The following is an 18232-nucleotide window of genomic DNA, read 5'->3' on the forward strand; positions in this document are numbered from 1 at the left end:
AAAATCATCACCATCTAAAAGAGGTATATTTTCATAACTGAGAAATTCTACTTCATAACTGAGAAATTCTGAGTTTTTTTTTCTTGGACTCTAGAGCACTGAGTCAGATGACAATCACAGTAATATGACACGAGCTATTTGATATATTAAAAATAGGCAGGAAAAAAGTACTCAACCATCTTTTTATGTCATAAAGGAGCAGTAACAGGCCCAAATGTAAGTTATGTTGGTTTTTGCTTTTGCAGTCCACCTTTAAAATCTTTAGTCTTATTAGTCACTGGTGCTTTAGGGACGAAAACCCAATTGATTACCTCAACACCTTTGTAGTACATTTTCAGGATTCAGTCTCATCCTCCTTCCCCTTTATAATTCCAGATTCTCTCTTCTCCAAACTCCTTTCAGTTTTATTTCCATAAATATAAGCAAGAGTGCTACTTTAACATGAGTTGTGATCCCAGCTAGTCCTCTGCTGAGTGATATTTTACAAGGCAATGTATGCCCAGTGTGGAGGAACAGGGGAGAGTGAACGGGGATTTTAAATGGTTTTAAATAATTTCTATTAAAAAATGAGATATTTTGTTCAAAATAGGTTGACTCCATGACTTTTTGCAAAATAATTAGTTACTCTCTGTGACAAACACATTATTATTTTATATTTTTTTTATTTATATATATACACATATACACATACACACATACACAGAGGTTTTGGGTCCCAGTGTGCTAGGCATTTTGCACACCCTCTCCCGCTCCCCAACTTTTTTCTATTTTATGCTTAAACAACCCTTCGTTATGAGTCAAAATAAGACATTCCTATTTTTCCCAGGGTTCAAAGTACTCAGTCAAAATAATGCTTTGAATTTTTTTCATGTTACAATTTTGTTGTGTTACTTTATTACAACTTTATACATGTAGGTGCCTGGAGATTTCATTTTGGCCAAAACTATAAATTAAATATCTATTATGTAATCAGCACCAGCACTCTGATAAAGCCTCAACACAAATCAGGATATTCTTCTAGAAAATAACTAAACATTTACCAATTTCATTCATTACTTTCTGGATCCTCCAGGGACCATCAGTATAAGCTAATTAAATCGGGGGGGGGGGTTGTAGTATTTTCCTCAATTCTTGATTGCCTAAAGCTTCTTAGTCACCAGTACTGAAGCTGATTGCTTCATACTCAAACACAGATTTCTCCGCTCAATGCATCATGCACATTGTTCCATTTTAAATATTTTTCTAATATTAACTTTTATTGTCACAGAATTATGCTGACCTTCACAGTTTCTCTTAGGATGCTTTTCTTGGGTAAGTAACTAAGAGAAGGAAAGACAGTATACTTGTAAGAAAGTATTTTGCCATATTTTACTTTCCATGAAATATGGACTTCTGAAACACAAATAAAACCTAATACTTATTGTTTTCATTTCTGTACTCAGCAGTCAGTGATGAGATGTTTATAGTTAGCATCTGGATACTATTATTGTGCACAGCCATATATCTGATTATTTCAGTATTTCTAAGGTCCACAAATGCCATTAATAATTATATATTCTATTCTCTCAGATTCATAGGATCATCATGTAGCCCATAAGCCACAAACTCTAGATTTTAACATTTCTGTCAATTTACGGATAACTTGAATGCTTATAAGAAACACGTGGGCACTCACTCTCTACTCTAAATGGGCATTCTGTGATAATTACCCCTAAAGACTTACTGATCACTCTACACAATTCCTTAATCCACAATTGAGAGAAATGCAAATAAACCACCAGAAGAAATGTAGCTTTAATTAGACCATGTCTACACTATCACTTATGTCAGCAAAATTTATGGTCGCTCAGAAGTGTGAAAAAACCACACCCATGAGCAACACAAATTACACCGGCATAAGTGGTAGTGTGCACAGTGCTATGTCGGTGGGAGAGGCCTACAGACATAGCTACCGCTGCTCATTGGGGTGGTTTAATTATGTCAACAGGAGAGCTTTCCTGTCAGCACAGAGTGGCTATACGAGAGATTGTGTACAGCTGTGCCGCTGCAAAATCTATAGTGTAGACATAGCCGCAGAAATGCAACACACTGATATAGAAGAAAGAGCTGAAGTATGGAATACCAAAAAACCAGTTAAGTACATATGCTTGAATGTGGTTTAAATGGTGTATAAACTGACCCAGCTGCCTAACGCTGTTATGCAACCACTGGACATACAAGCCAGTTGTGGAGTCTGACTCATTACTTGGAGGGACTGTGAATATGAAAGCAGTTCATACCTCAAGCATGACCTCATGGAGAGCTGTGAACAGGCCCTGGAAAAAAATCCCATCTAGTCCTTAGCCCAAGTGTGTATAGGAGGACTTCAAAGCAATGTTTCAAGGTAGAGAATAATCAACTGTTTAAGAAGTATGTGGTATCTTCTCCCCCACTCATGCAAGATACCATAAAGGCTTAACCCAACATCTTTGCCAAAGAAAAAACAAACAGGCTAAACAACCTGAATGTATTTATTGATTTAAATTGCTTTTGACATTCACCACCAAAACTAAAAATACTACCCATTGCCAAGTTCTTATCCAGGGCTTAAATAGTAAACTTATAACAAAGGAATTCTCCTTCCCTTTTGTCTTCACCATATATTACTGATATTGCACCGGTCTAATTATAGAAGAAGGAGTAATGGCCTCAAGTTGCAGTGGGGGAGGTTTAGGTTGGATATTAGGAAAAACGTTTTCACTAGGAAGGTGGTGAAGCACTGGAATGGGTTACCTAAGGTAGTGGAATCTCCATCCTTAGAGGTTTTTAAGGTCAGGCTTGACAAAGCTCTGGTTGGGATGATTTAGTTGGGGATTAGTCCTGCTTTGAGCAGGGGGTTGGACTAGATGACCTCCTGAGGTCCCTTCCAACCCTGATATTCTATGATATTTTAACAAAGGAAATTATGTTCCCTTTCAGACTGAGCTTTGTTTCAACCCATTCAGCAATCCAATGGTTACGCCATTAAAAGAGCTTTGTTTTCATCCACAACTAAAGCAGTTGTTCCTTGCTTCTTTAAACAGAGTTATCTTTTAGACTAAAAAAAAAATTGAAAGATGTTTGAATGGCAAAACAGCTATGTCCTGATCCTGCCAGTGAATAACTTAATACAAGTAGTCCTACTGAGCTCAACCACCACCCCACCCCCAACTACTCATGTACATAAGAATTGAGGCCCTAGTTTGTAGTTTTGTGCATAACCACCAATTCCGTTCCTGGTACAATTTAGGATGGACGACCAATATAACGTAATCTGTAGCAGGGGGCAAAAAAAAAAAAAAAAGTTAAGCTTGTGCCTTTTTGCTTCTTTAAACTATATAAGGAAAGGCTGAAAGGTTTGTTCAGGTTTATTCTGGAGGATTTCCTTTCAAAGGGATTATTTCCCCTTGGACTTGTTTTTTTACATCAGAAATTCAGGTCCCATCTAGCCTAAAAGAAACCAGAGAATCACATAGCAACTGTGTGGGCCTACTAGAGAGAACAGTGAACTGGAACTCAGAAAACCTAGCTCTATTGCCACTGAATGACTTTGCCACTAGCCCACTGAATGACTTTGGCCAAGTCACTTCACCTCTCTATGCCTTATTCTCTTTGTACAGATGGGGAATGATGTTTCTCTTCTTGAAATCTACGGATGAAAAAGGCTATGTAAGAGGTAGGTATTACTTTACCACAGGAGTGTCTGAACTGCACACGTACATGATGATTACTACTACCTCAGTGACCACCACCTCGTACCAACACCAATTTTTCTGTCTGCTCAAAGAACTATAAAATTAAAATGGCAAAAAACTTCATTCCCCTACTTTGGGATTTCCTCCAAGACCTCTTTCCCATCAGCTTCCCAAGAACTCAGTTCAACTCCAGATTTGGTCACTCAGGTTTTTTAATTTGACATACAGGAAAGCTCCAATGAATTAATCAGACTCAAGTGTGGGGGTGGGTATAAATGTGCCACACATTCAATGTACATAATCATGAATCAGCTTATACACATGCTTACACTTAATACATCGTATCACACACTTTACAGTTGGTCTACCAGTTTTTGTAGCCAATCCCCATCTAGATCATGAGCTGTTCACATGCTGAATTACATGCTAAACCACAGCTGCAAGTTATCACAAGTTTACTATCCTATCTATTTCTTTTCAACTCGCTACATCTTTTACATATTGACAAGGCTCCTGTAAATTCATGCTTCTCATTTTTTCATGCCCTTGCTCACAATAGACCTACAGTCTAGAGTTAAGGTTGCCCAGCAATAGTTCATGCCCTTCCAGAACTACGTCATTCAAACTTGTGAAAACCAGGAAACACAAGGTTAAAGTACATGCCCACACAACCTTAACTCTGCCCTCTCTGAGAGCTCCGAAACACCCATACTTTCACTCTGCATTTGCACTGTAAAGAAAAGATGCAACCTGAACCTACCCTATACTCAACCACTTAGGCCAGGTGTACACTAGGAAATTAGGTATGTATAACTTCGTTGCTCAGGGGTGTTAAAAATTCACACCCCTGAGCAATGCAGTTAAACTGACCTAACCTCCAGTATAGGCAGCACAAGGTTGATGAGAGAATTCTCTGTCGACATAACTACTGCCTCTTGGGGATGTGGAGTAGCTGTGCTGATGGGAGAAGCCCTCCCACTGGTGTAGATAGAATCTTTGCTGCAGCATTTTAACTATAGACCTGCCCCTAGTCTACTTTCATGACAAAACACCACGTTTTGGAAATTTAATAACTCTTCACACTAACTCACAGAATACCACCTAAACCTATACTTTCTCTTACCCATTACTAAACCCAGAGGTTTCTCTCATATCTTAAGTCATTACTGATCTAATTATGGTGGTTAAAAAAAAAAAATACACCTCCCCCATACCTTGGTACAGAGACAACCTGTACAATTTTGCAATAGCGTGTCAAGATACTCATGCTCCCTTTCCTTTACTCATACATGTACTGGGCACAACAAACCCTGATCTCTTCATATCATAATCACAGCTCTGGCTCATCAAGCTAATCCCCATCTCTTCAGTGAACAAACAAATCTCTAGCTACCTGTTCCACCCACTGCCTCCACCATTCAGTTAGCACCAGTTCACACCCTGAATGCAGCTGCAGTACATGTAGATAATTCCCTGTGCTTATTGCCTGCTCTGGGAAGGCAGAGGTAACATTACAAGGACATGTTCCTGAATTCTGTATTTCCTGGTTTTCATAAATTTGAGTTTTGCTGTACTTCATGTTCTGGAAGGGCATGAACTATCACCAAGCAACCTTAACTGTGGATTAATTATTTTTATTTCTTTGCCATTTAATACCTGCTTAACTTCAGTGACAAACAGTTCAGAGAAAGGACATCTATGACTCAACACCCTCTCCCTTCACTTAAGGGGCAAGAATTAACAATATTTATCTTCCAAGGCCCTTCAGAAGTCCTCCAGCAAAACCTGGGAAGATCAAAGTTGACGTTCCTTGTGTTTCTAAAGGTTAAAAAAAAAAAAAAACAACACACAAGCAGAGAGGAACAAATAGACCCACATTTTTCAGGCCCTTTTCATCTCTAAAGCACTAAAGAGGCAGAAGTCTATTATATATATATTTATTTGCAGGTCACTTACAACAAGGCAATATTCATCTCTCAACATGCCACTCTGAAGAAGCCCTCCTCCACAGGAAGGAAAATAGAGAAAATACAGAAATTGTGCTTTCAAGGGAAACTGAAGTTTAGCAATTGTACAAAATATAAAATTGCCTTCTCTACTTTACATTACTAGGTTTTGATGACTTGCCCTTCTACTAAGTATTGACTGCTGTCTCACTGCTAAAAGTCACAAAGACTTACCCCTGCATTATATAAGAGGGTGAGAAAGAAATTCAACTGTGCTCTCCCACATTTAGTCAGAGACAGTATCAGGAGGAAGCCTCAAGAATTGCAAAGATACATCTAGTCCCCCATTCTGATTTTAATCTCCCAATCACCATGCAAAGCCTGAAAGATACCAAATGGCAAGCTGTTAAAAGTGGAAGAATTGTTCTATTACCACCAATAGATACAGAATGAAAATGACCCAGTTTTTGTAATTTTCACTTGCCACAAACTTCATGGGACATCAGGAACCACCGAGTGAAACATTCAAGTATTAAGGCATTTGTGCTTATCAACTGCAAGGTATGTCTATACAGTAGCTGGGAGCTTGCTCCCTAGTGCAGGTAGACAGATGCTAGTTCTGCTTCAGTCAGTATGCTAAAAATAGCAATGTGACTACAGTGGCATAGACAGCAGCATGGGCTAGCCACATGAGTATTTATCCACAGGGTCCTTCAGGTTTGTGCTCAGCTGACTAGCCTGAGTCGCTGTGGCCACACTGCCATTTTTAGCATGCTAGCACACTCCCAGCTTCTGTATACCCTTGGGATGATGTAAGCACTTAAAGTCAATAGGTATTTTAAGCCAAGCTACTAAAAACTATAGAAAAAATAATACATGGAAATGCTACTTAGCAATAATCATAATTAAAAGCTAAAACATTTATAAAATTAAGTGTTTCCACTCCACAAAGGACATAATTTATCAGAAGCTGTTAGAAGTTACTTTAATTAGAATCAAATTTGTTTTGTCAGGGCATTTTTCTCTGCCAGTTAGTTATCTTCAAAGCCAGCAGTATGGTTTTGCTTTGTTATTACAGTAAGGGAGAGTGATATCTATATTTCACACAAACATACACAAAGCATACAACTCAACTAGTCAGTATAAATATCGTCTTCAATGTACAGTAAAAATAACGAATATGCAACCATTAAATTACAGAAGAGAAAATCTGGCTTTAAAACAAAGGCCTAATTCATAAGTACCCAAAGTGAGACAATTGGGAGAGTGTGAAAATATTTCCAAATATTTCCTTTCCAAATGCAAACAGATGGACATCGTACCAAAAGGACTGAAGGTAAAAAATCCATTACAATCTACATACCACACAGACTATGTGACAGCTTGTGCCACAGGCTCTCAAAGAAACTGCGGAATCACCTGATCAACATCCTCTACAGCAAACAGGGAAAGATTAAGAATGAGCTCTCAAAAATGGATACTCTCATAAAAAACCAACCTTCCACACAAACTTCCTCGTGGCTGGACTTTACTAAAACTAGACAAGCCATTTACAACACACACTTTGCTTCTCTACAAAAGAAAAAGGACACTAAACTTTCTAAACTACTACATGCCACAAGGGGCCACAGCAATGGTTCCCTCAACCCACCCAGCAATATTGTTAACCTATCCAACTATACTCTCAGCCCAGCAGAAGCAACTGTCCTATCTCGGGGCCTCTCCTTCTGCCCCTCCACCCCCACGAAAATGATACAGTTCTGTGGTGACCTGGAATCCTATTTTCGACGTCTCCGACTCAAGGAATATTTCCAGCATACCTCTGAACAACATACTAATCCACAGAGACCTTCCTACCAATACTACAAAAAGAAGGATTCTAGGTGGACTCCTCCTGAAGGTCGAAACAGCAGACTGGACTTCTACATAGAGTGCTTCCGCCGACGTGCACGGGCTGAAATTGTAGAAAAGCAGCATCACTTGCCCCATAACCTCAGCCGTACGGAACACAATGCCATTCCCAGCCTCAGAAACAACTCTGACATCATAATCAAAAAGGCTGACAAAGGAGGTGCTGTTGTCATCATGAATAGGTCGGAATATGAACAAGAGGCTGCTCGGCAGCTCTCCAACACCACTTTCTACAAGCCATTACCCTCTGATCCCACTGAGAGTTACCAAAAGCAACTACAGCATTTGCTCAAGAAACTCCCTGAAAAAGCACAAGATCAAATCCGCACAGACACACCCCTGGAACCCCGAACTGGGATATTCTATCTACTACCCAAGATCCATAAACCTGGAAATCCTGGGCGCCCCATCATCTCAGGCATTGGCACCTTGACAGCAGGATTGTCTGGCTATGTAGACTCCCTCCTCAGGCCCTACGCTACCAGCGCTCCCAGCTACCTTCGAGACACCACTGACTTCCTGAGGAAACTACAATCCATCGGTGATCTTCCTGATAACACCATCCTGGCCACTATGGATATAGAAAGCCCTCTACACCAACATTCCACACAAAGATGGACTACAAGCCATCAAGAACACTATCCCCGATAATGTCACAGCTAACCTGGTGGCTGAACTTTGTGACTTTGTCCTTACCCTTTACATTTGGGGACAATGTATACCTTCAGAGCAGCGGCACTGCTATGGGTACCCGCATGGCCCCACAGTATGCCAACATTTTTATGGCTGACTTAGAACAACGCTTCCTCAGCTCTCGTCCCCTAACGCCCCTACTCTACTTGCGCTATATTGATGACATCTTCATCATCTGGACCCATGGAAAAGAAGCCCTTGAGGAATTCCACCATGACTTCAACAATTTCCATCCCACCATCAACCTCAGCCTGGACCAGTCCACACAAGAGATCCACTTCCTGGACACTACAGTGCTAATAAACGATGGTCACATAAACACCACCCTATACCGGAAACCTACTGACCGCTATTCCTACCTACATGCCTCCAGCTTTCACCCTGACCACACCACACGATCCATTGTCTACAGCCAAGCTCTGCGATACAACCGCATTTGCTCCAACCCCTCAGACAGAGGCAAACACCTACAAGATCTCTATCAAGCATTCTTACAACTACAATACCCACCTGCAGAAGTGAAGAAACAGATTGATAGAGCCAGAAGAGTTCCCAGAAGTCACCTACTACAGGACAGGCCTAACAAAGAAAATAACAGAACGCCACTAGCCGTCACCTTCAGCCCCCAACTAAAACCCCTCCAACGCATTATTAAGGATCTACAACCTATCCTGAAGGATGACCCAACACTCTCACAAATCTTGGGAGACAGGACAGTCCTTGCCTACAGACAGCCCCCCAACCTGAAGCAAATACTCACCAACAACCACATACCACACAACAGAACCACTAACCCAGGAACCTATCCTTGCATCAAAGCCCGTTGCCAACTGTGCCCACATATCTATTCAGGGGACACCATCATAGGGCCTAATAACATCAGCCACACTATCAGAAGCTCGTTCACCTGCACATCCACCAATGTGATATATGCCATCATGTGCCACCAATGCCCCTCTGCCATGTACATTGGTCAAACTGGACAGTCTACGTAAAAGAGTAAATGGACACAAATCAGATGTCAAGAATTATAACATTCATAAACCAGTCGGAAAACACTTCAATCTCTCTGGTTACGCGATTACAGACATGAAAGTCGCCATTTTACAAAAAAAAAAAAACTTCAAATCCAGACTCCAGCGAGAAACTGCTGAATTGGAATTCATTTGCAAATTGGATACAATTAATTAGGCTTGAATAGAGACTGGGAGTGGCTTAGTCATTATGCAAGGTAGCCTATTTCCCCTTGTTTTTTCCTAACCACCCCCCCGCCCCCCGACGTTCTTGTTAAACCCTGGATTTGTGCTGGAAATGGCCCACCTTGATTATCATACACAATGTAAGGAGAGTGATCACTTTAGATAAGCTATTACCAGCAGGAGAGTGGGGTGGGAGGAGGTATTTTTTCATGCTTTGTGTGTGTGTATAATAAGATCTACTACACTTTCCACAGCATGCATCCGATGAAGTGAGCTGTAGCTCACGAAAGCTTATGCTCAAATAAATTGGTTAGTCTCTAAGGTGCCACAAGCACTCCTTTTCTTTTTGTGAAAATATTGCGTTTTTCAATTAATCTAGACAATCGTATGATTTTCTGGGAATTGAAGCAGTAGTAAACCACAGGCTTACAAATTCACATCTTTAAGGGCTCAATCCTGCAGCCACTTACTACCAAGAATGTAGTCTTTACATGATAGCAAGCTTAGATCCAAGCTCAATAGTATAATCGTGCCATAAATATGTCACTCAATTACTTCACTGACAAAACAGTGTTATGGCTATGCCAATATGCACTGTCATGGTATTAAGTCAACCAAACCCATAAAAAAATCCGCTCTCAAGGCGTGTAGAACAGCTGTAAATCAATATATTCTGTCTCTCTCAGATGAGATTTAAAACAGTTTTTAAGTGTAAAAACTAAATGTGTGTTCCCAGAAAACAATACAAAATTAAAAAGTTTTGATGCATACTTTCTGAGTCTATAAAAATTGAGGGTTTTTTCTTTGTTTCGCTGGATAAAACCTCTCACTGATTCTGGAAAGTATTTGTTTTGTTTTAAAAACATGACAGCCAATAAACCAAGACTCACACTAAAATAACTTTTACATTTGGGACAGCAGTTACTGAAATGAAGAATCTCACTCTTAAAATATAGGGATTTCACCCTTAATATGTAGTATAATGGCCCCAATCCTGCAAATCGGCCAAAGGCAGAATTACACAGCTGGGGGTCATATAAGGTTGCAATTAAATACAAAGAGAGCTGAGGAGTAGTGTCCACAATCTCAATGTATTCTCAGCTCTGCATACTGCTGCCAGGCGGGAGATGGGCAGCTTTTAACTGAATTTTCTTGTTTTCATTGGTCTGTGTCAGCCAGTATCTTTGAATCTATTCAATATTTTAGAACTGCTGGTGAATTCTTGAAAGTAAGACAAAATCTTGACTCAGAGACAGGGATTTGACCATGGAAACAGACACAGCAGAGCAAACAGACCATTTAAACACACTTAGAGATTCGTTAAGAAACACACACCTAGAATTTTTGTGGAAATTAATTTCAAGAAAAAAAGGCAAAACAAAAAAACAGCACTGTTCCTTCAGATACAAACCGATCCATGGTGTCAGTGCCCTAAAATTTTACATTGATTTTCCCAACTCACCCCCATCCTGAACAAACAAAAGCAACTGAATTGCACAACTACCTGCCAAGTGCTAAACAAAGTAAATGGAACTCCTTAAGTGTGTCAACAATCCTCACAATAGTCAACTGTGACCTTACCCTCCACAATTCAAAAAAAATTACTTACTTTAAGAGTCTACTGAATTGCTCAGCACCCACATAAAGAAATGATTAAATAAATATTCAACAAGCAACCTGGCAGGGGGGAAGGGGGCGTGGTATTGTTTAACTGAACTATAAACTTTGGTCTCTAACACAATATTGCTGCTGTGCAAGCATAAAAGAGCTTATTATTTTAGGAAACATTGCAGCTAGTGTTGCCAACCCTCCAGGTTTGTCCTGGAATCTCCAGGAATTAAAGATTGTGTCATGTGATGAAACCTCCAGGAATATATCCAACCAAAATTAGCAACCCTAATTGTAACATGTTTTTTATTCTCAGGCATTTGTATAAAATTGCTTATTCTATGTTATTATTTCAACAGCATTTTAATAGTTCTTCAAAGTCATCTACACTATAGTCTGAATGTGCAGTAACAGAGAAAATAATTCTACCTTCCTGCTCACCACCAAACAAGGTGTACAACATAGGAGCAGCAAGAATGTGTTTTGAGCTATACACTTGATCAATGAAATACAGTTTCTGTGACAAGGTTTACAACCAAAATTATTCTTTAATGTTATATGTCTCATTTTCTGCCCACCCACCAGTTCACTTGACCTATGTTAATGAAAAAAGCATGCATCACAAATAGTAAAGCAACACCATTATTTCAGATGGTATCTAAAATTTTACTAGATGGAAACTAATTGTTAAGTATCACTAATGTCCGGTTAACACAAACTGCACTCTGGAACTTAATCCACATCTCACAATTGTAATAGTTTGTCCATTAATTTTGGCCCCACTACTGCAAATAATTATGCAAGATTGAGGCCTTGGATTAACAAGCCCACATACAAGAGCAGAGGTGGGCAAACTACCGCCCGCAGGACCATCCTGCCCAGCCCCTGAGCTCCCAGCCGGGGAGGCGAGCCCCCAGCCTCTCCCCCGCTGTTCCCCCTTCCCCGCAGCCTCAGCGCACCGCGCCGCCCACGCTCTGGCCCACCGCTCCTGCCGGGCAGCGTGGCTGGCTCTGGCCGGGCTGCGAGCTCCTGCTGCTCTGAGCAGCATGGTAAGGGGGGGAGGTTGGATAAGGGGCAGGGGGTCTCGGGGGGCAGTCAGGGGACGGGGAGCAGAGGGCAGTTGGATGGGGCAGAGGTTTTGGAGGGGCAGTCAGGGGATAGGGGGCATTGGATAGGCATGGGAATCCTGGGGCGTGCTGTCAGGGGGCGGAGCAGTCAGGAGACAGTGGGGTTAGGTAAGGGGTGGGGTCCCAGGAGGGGGCAGTCAGGGGACAAGGAACGGGGAGGTTGGATGGGTCTAGGGTTCTGAGGGGGCAGTCAGGGGGCAGGAAGTGGGGGCGGGGGGGGGGGGTGGCCAGGCTGTTTGGGGAGGCACAGCCTTCCCTACCCAGCCCTCCATACAGATTTGCAACACCGATGTGGCCCTTGGGCCAAAAAGTTTGCCCACCCTGTACAAGAGATACCAACATACAAAGGAGAATGCTAATATATTCTGTGACAACATGGCTTTAACGATCACCTAAGCAGTTTATCAGTTTTTTAAATATTTTTTTAAATCTTAATCTTCTTTAAAATGTTATATGCACACACAGACTGTGTATATATAAAATTTGACTGTATGCTACACACAACTTTGAACATAATCAGTAAGAAAATACTAACCAGACTTTAGCTGCTTTAATACTAGAGGGGTCACTCAGTTTCAAAAACCTTTTTAATTCCTAATCTAATATTATTTTTAATATTTTAGTAACTGCCTAAACCTTTTACACAATGAGATAAACATGAAATATTAATAATTTCATTTTAGTAAGCCTGGCTAAAGATTTTGGTATGTTTCCCTATATCAAGGTTAGCTCTTAGATTATTATAAACTCCTTATAAAAGAAACAACACTTGTATTGCTCTACTATATCAGATTTCAAAGATAGTAAAGTTCTTTCTTTGAGAAAGAAATTCTATTAAACTTTAAATGAACATATTAATCAAGGGCCTAATCTTGCAATCCTTATACATTTAGCCTTTGCTCATCCAGAGAGCCCCAATTTGTAGAGACTACTGCCATGTAAAGTTTGCAGGTTCATTCCTTAAATTTGTAATATATTTTACAAAGCCTTGACCTTTTAAAATACAAGGACCTTATGTTTAAGTTGTTTTAATTATCTCTCTTTAAAAACATGTTCTGTGAGATAAAATTTTAAATTTCAGAGCTTTAGGCATATGAGGCTGATCCATCTCTAAGAATTTTAGTCTAGTGTATTGTATTTAACATAAAATAAAATTCTGAACTGTTGTAATGGATGTCATCTCAGGTAATATAACAATATTGCTATTAAAGCTGGATGAAAGCCAGTAAAAAAAAAATTTATTTTGTTTTTTCAAAATTTAAGAAGTCTAACTGCTATTATTTAATACTATTAAGCAGCATCTATTTATAATGAACTAATTGTAAAATTGATCAGTTCCTTATTCAACTGCAAAAATCATAGATTGAAGCATGTGCTGTATCTGAAACAGCTAGACTTCTGTGAACTTCAGGCACTGTCAGAATGTTTTAGCCCAGAGTGTGACAGGCACATACCAAGTTGAAGGCCCATGTTCCATTACATCTTAAAAAACAAGAAGGATGAAAAGCAGCAGCAGCATAAAGCAACAGTATACTAAAGGGCAGGAATTGTTAAAAACGCTTCTGCCTGCACCATTGCAAAGAAAAAAATTAGACACCTACCACGTGTCATCTATGTATGATGGGGCTGGGGATTATATGCCAGAGAAAATTTCCATCTGTAGCTATTTCCTTTCAAAATTCATCTTGCTCTTTTTTCTTTGCTGTTCTCATTTTTTCCTGCATTTCTCTTTTAACTTGCTCCGCCTCACCTCCTTTCCCTGTGCTTTCATAGAATACATAGGGAGGGAGTGCAGGCATCACAAAACCCATTTGGAGGAGGGCTGCATTTAACTGTGGGCCACAGTTTGGCCAGGCCTGTAATATAGCACATCACACAATCCAACCTGAATATTAACTTAAACTGTCTTGGATCTGGCCACTGTTCATAGATTGAAAACTGTGTGAAGGACCCATAAAACAAAAGAAAATATCATTTTGACTGATATGTTGTAGAGATGTCAGTGGGGTACTGCAGATATTGGTATCAGACCCAAATTGAGTCAACATCTGTATTAATAATCAAGAAGAAAGGATGAATAGTAACATTGTTTTAAATTCTTATGAGTTGGAGAAGATGAATACAAATACAAAGGAAGCTGGAGTGGAATTAGAATGAGCTTTAACTTGGAAAACGGCAGGCTAATACATGAGGAGGGGAGCAGCAATCAGTCAAAGGAATGTACTCAGAAAGAAGTAATGCTGCTAAAAAACTTTGGGGTGCTAGTCAGCAGCTAAGAGGATGCATCTTTGGCTGTATGCACAGAGGCATCTCATCGTGGGCTAGAGAGAAGGTCCCTCTCCGTATGGCAGGGGCACACCCTCACCTTGTGTATTGCATATACTTTTAAACCCTTTGATACAAGAAAGATGTCAGAATTCTGAAGAGAATTCAGAGAACAGAAATAATTAAGGGCTACAGGGATTGGCTTGTGATAGTGAAAGAATAAGTGTATATAGCTTTACTAAATCTGGGACATTCATAACTAGACTAAACATCAGGAAACACATAGTAGGGAACAACTCTGCACTGACAGGTGGATGGACAAGGTAATTTAACATGACTTTTCAGCCACAAGTGTCTCAATTATGATGCATAAACACAGAATCTTAAACTTCCATATTCTGTAGCTGATGTTGTCAGAACATGCTATTTTTCTTCTAACTTTTAAAAGAGTCTGACTGAGCAGGCTTCTAATTGATGGAGTTCTGATCAGTACAATACATCAGCACATCCTATGCTTAGCATTAGAAAGTGAATGTATTAGCTACTGAAAAAACTCAGTATATGAAATAAAATCAATCCCATGTCTTCCTACAGATGCGGTTCTTCAACTCACTCAGGCTTTACCTACTGTCAGAATCCTACATTCTTCTACTCACTGTAAATTTTAAGGTACTGACATAACTTTTTGTGGTCTCCGTTAAATACCAAAAGGGTTTCAGACACGTTCTAAGACATGAAATATCACGGGAGCCTAGGACACACAAGTGACCACACGTCTATGTAAATATACAAGCTTGTGAAAGCAAGGGTCTTGAAGTAGAAATCTCTCTCTCTCTCTCTCTATATATATATATATGGTACATTGATATGACACCGTCAAGTCAGTGTTATTTCATATTGCCATAGCCAAATCATCAGTCTAATTTCTATAGTATGATGCATACATAAAGGTATTTTCTGCCTTAGCGTAATACTTTAGCCATCCCTGTAATATCAACTGTAAGGAAAACAAGTGCTGCACATCTTGTATTCCTCTTTTCTTTTCCCCAGTGAAGACCTTTACCACACAATACATCAATGTTTACCTTTGCTAACAATTTCTATAAGCATATATTAAATTATTATACACCTCCAAGTCAGTCACATAGGACACGTAAGCCGCGCAGATCAGCACAACTTCCATCATCACCTTATCTTTCTTGATTAAAAGAAAATTTCAAGGTTCAAATCTTCTAACAAAGAGGAAGAAATGTATTCAGGAGAACAGAACAACACTCTTCTCTTACAATTAAAATTTTACACTTCAGCTGCAATGACAACAGTATTTCAAATTCTCATGAATACATATACCTTCAATCACAGCCACGTTCTAGTTCAAATTTTCAATCAACAAACTAAGGTCCCGATAAGATAGGGCCCAAACATCTTTTCAAACTCATGCGCCCAACGGGGGGGGGGGAGGGGGTGAACGGGACGACAACGAGAATCTTCTGTACTATTCTCATATGTAATGCTTCATATGAAGAAACCAGCCCAAAATGTGATTTCCATCCTACAGTAGAAAGGCATGCAGCACATTTACTGTTATACTACTAACTGACCACACTCTAAACACAGCAATTGCATTCCGCTTATATCTCTCCTTGTCTACCATGGTCAGAACCTCTTTTATTCTGTATGCTGTATTTCATCATCTTTGCTTGACTGCACCTCAGAGTGCCTGTGCTGCCACCTGAATATTTGCCCCTCTCTCACTTTTGAGCCATCTGAAATGGTTACAGCTCCCTCCTTGGGTTCCCCCACCCGTACCCCCCTTCTGGTGTTGTTTTGTTTTTTAAACTGGGCAATCCCCACATGTTTTCATTGTGGTGGTGGTGCTGTAAACTTGCTTCAGTTATCCTAAGAACAGCAAAAATCTATACACTCCTCTGAAACGTGAACTCTTCCACGGTCTCATCGTTTTGACTACCTCTTCTGCAAAAGCAAACGAACCCCGAGCGGAAGTCACCATTCAAGTGGTTGCATGCGGAGGTGGGAGCTTGGCCAGGAAAGTTCTTAGTCTGACAGCCGAGCGCGGACCCAGACCCCTCCTGTTATTTACCAGGTAAACTATAAGGGCTGCCACCGCACAGAGGAGCGGACAGCAGAAACCAACAGCGCTTCGGAAAGTTGTCCCAACACGTATAGGCAACCGAAGTGCAAGGAGAAAGAAAAAATCAGCCTGACTCGGGGAGCAGCTTGTTTGCTTAGAAAAATCAGACTGCGACGGCCCAATGTGTTTTGGCAGCCCCCTCCCTCACTTGGAAGGGGGGGATTAAGGCTATGTTAAAACTGGGATTATTACCACCCAGCCAAATACCCGCCGCCACCCCTTCGCGTTCCAGAGTTGAGAGTTGCAGCTGGGTTTTTCCACCCCTTCCTAATAAAAACACTTCTTGGAGGCGATTGGGAGGCCAGCCCCACCGCAGAAAACTTCGGTTTGATTTGCTTTTACGTCCCAGATCCCGTGCTGTGTGTAGAGAAGGCGCCCGACCGGAAATAAACCATACTACACCAATGCCCAAAACATAGGGAGCTATTCCCCCAGCGCCGGGGCCGGAGAGGAGAAAGTTCCACGAACAATGGGAGCAGCAACAAGCTCCGGCACAAACGCTACCTGGGAAACTGGCTAGAGGAGAGGGAGAGAGTTGACGAGGCATTTACATGCCCACGTCGCTCGTCCGCTCTCCAAGCCCCGCAGCAAGGAGGCGCAGGCTGGTGAGATCCCCTCGGACACGGAGAGACACCCCCCCCCCACGTCCTGCCTTTTCGGGGTACGGAGCGGGGGGGGCGAGCCCCCCCCCGCGCGCCCAGGAGGAAGGAAGCTACTGGAGGCGAGCGCTGGCGGTCCCGCACCGAGCCGGGCTCGAACGCCCAATCCTTGCGAGCCCCGCAGCTCCGGCGGGAGAACCCCGCGACAATGCCCCCCCCCCCCCCCAGGGCGCCGCGGCCCGGCGAGCGCCGCCGCCAGCTCTGCCCAGGGGAAGCCGCCTCCTTATCCGCCCGGGGCGCCTCCTTACCTGAGCTCCAGCTCCCCTCCTGCTGCTCCGAGCCCTGGGAGAAGCAGCCCGGGCCGGAGCGGGACCCCACACCCCCTCCTCCCCCAGCGCAACAGTGCGCCCGTGGCCGGCGCCTCCGCACCTGGTGGGCGCCGAGCTGTAGCGGGCAGCGCGGGGTCTTTCCCCGGGCAACCCCACCGCCCGCGGGGCCACTTACCTGCCGCGAACTGGGCTCGGGCTGTTCCGAGCTGGGCCGGCGACGGGCCGGCCAGCAGGACGAGCAGCGGCAGCCAGGCGGCGGCGGCTCCGGCTACCGGCTCCATGGCGAGTTTGGAGAAGTTTGGGGAAGAGAGGCGGGCTGGCCCCGAGCGGCACGCTCCGCGGGCAGGGCTCGCCGGGAACCCCTCACCCAGCTGCAGCCACCGCCTCCTCCTCCGCGGCCCTCGGGCCCGCCCCCGAACCACCCCGAGGGCAGCACCAGCCCGGCGCTTCCACGCTCGGCAGCGGCTGCTCCCAGTAACTCCAGAGTTACTTTGCTGCCGCTCTGCGAGAGGGGAAGGAGGAGCCGCGCGCGCACGTCAACCCCTCCGGCTCCCAGCGCCGGGCACAGGGAATGTGGGACTCCAGCCCGGAGCACAGACGCCGCCAGAGCGGGGCCCGCCAGCGCCTCCTGCTGCAGACACGCGGATGTGCAGCCTCGCGGGCGGCCACTGGCACACCAGCGGCTGCGGG

General features: G+C 42.6%; 1 protein-coding gene across 3 annotated transcripts in view; it reads right to left on the reverse strand.

Moving 5' to 3' along the window:
* The window catches only part of PTPRK (protein tyrosine phosphatase receptor type K), a 576923-nt gene extending 558927 nt beyond the window's left edge, over positions 1 to 17996 (reverse strand). For 2 of the 3 annotated variants that reach the window (XM_074948399.1, XM_074948400.1), the window contains exon 1: positions 17718 to 17995. In XM_074948399.1, the coding sequence (XP_074804500.1) occupies positions 17718 to 17823 (106 nt within the window). In that variant the 5' untranslated portion in view covers positions 17824 to 17995. Of the gene's footprint in view, positions 1 to 17717 lie in introns of all 3 variants that reach the window. The other variant, XM_074948398.1, reaches the window with a different exon arrangement.
* Between the last annotated feature and the right edge of the window lie 236 nt (positions 17997 to 18232).

Source organism: Natator depressus, chromosome 3, assembly GCF_965152275.1.
Source record: "Natator depressus isolate rNatDep1 chromosome 3, rNatDep2.hap1, whole genome shotgun sequence".
Taxonomy (NCBI): Eukaryota; Metazoa; Chordata; order Testudines; family Cheloniidae; genus Natator; species Natator depressus.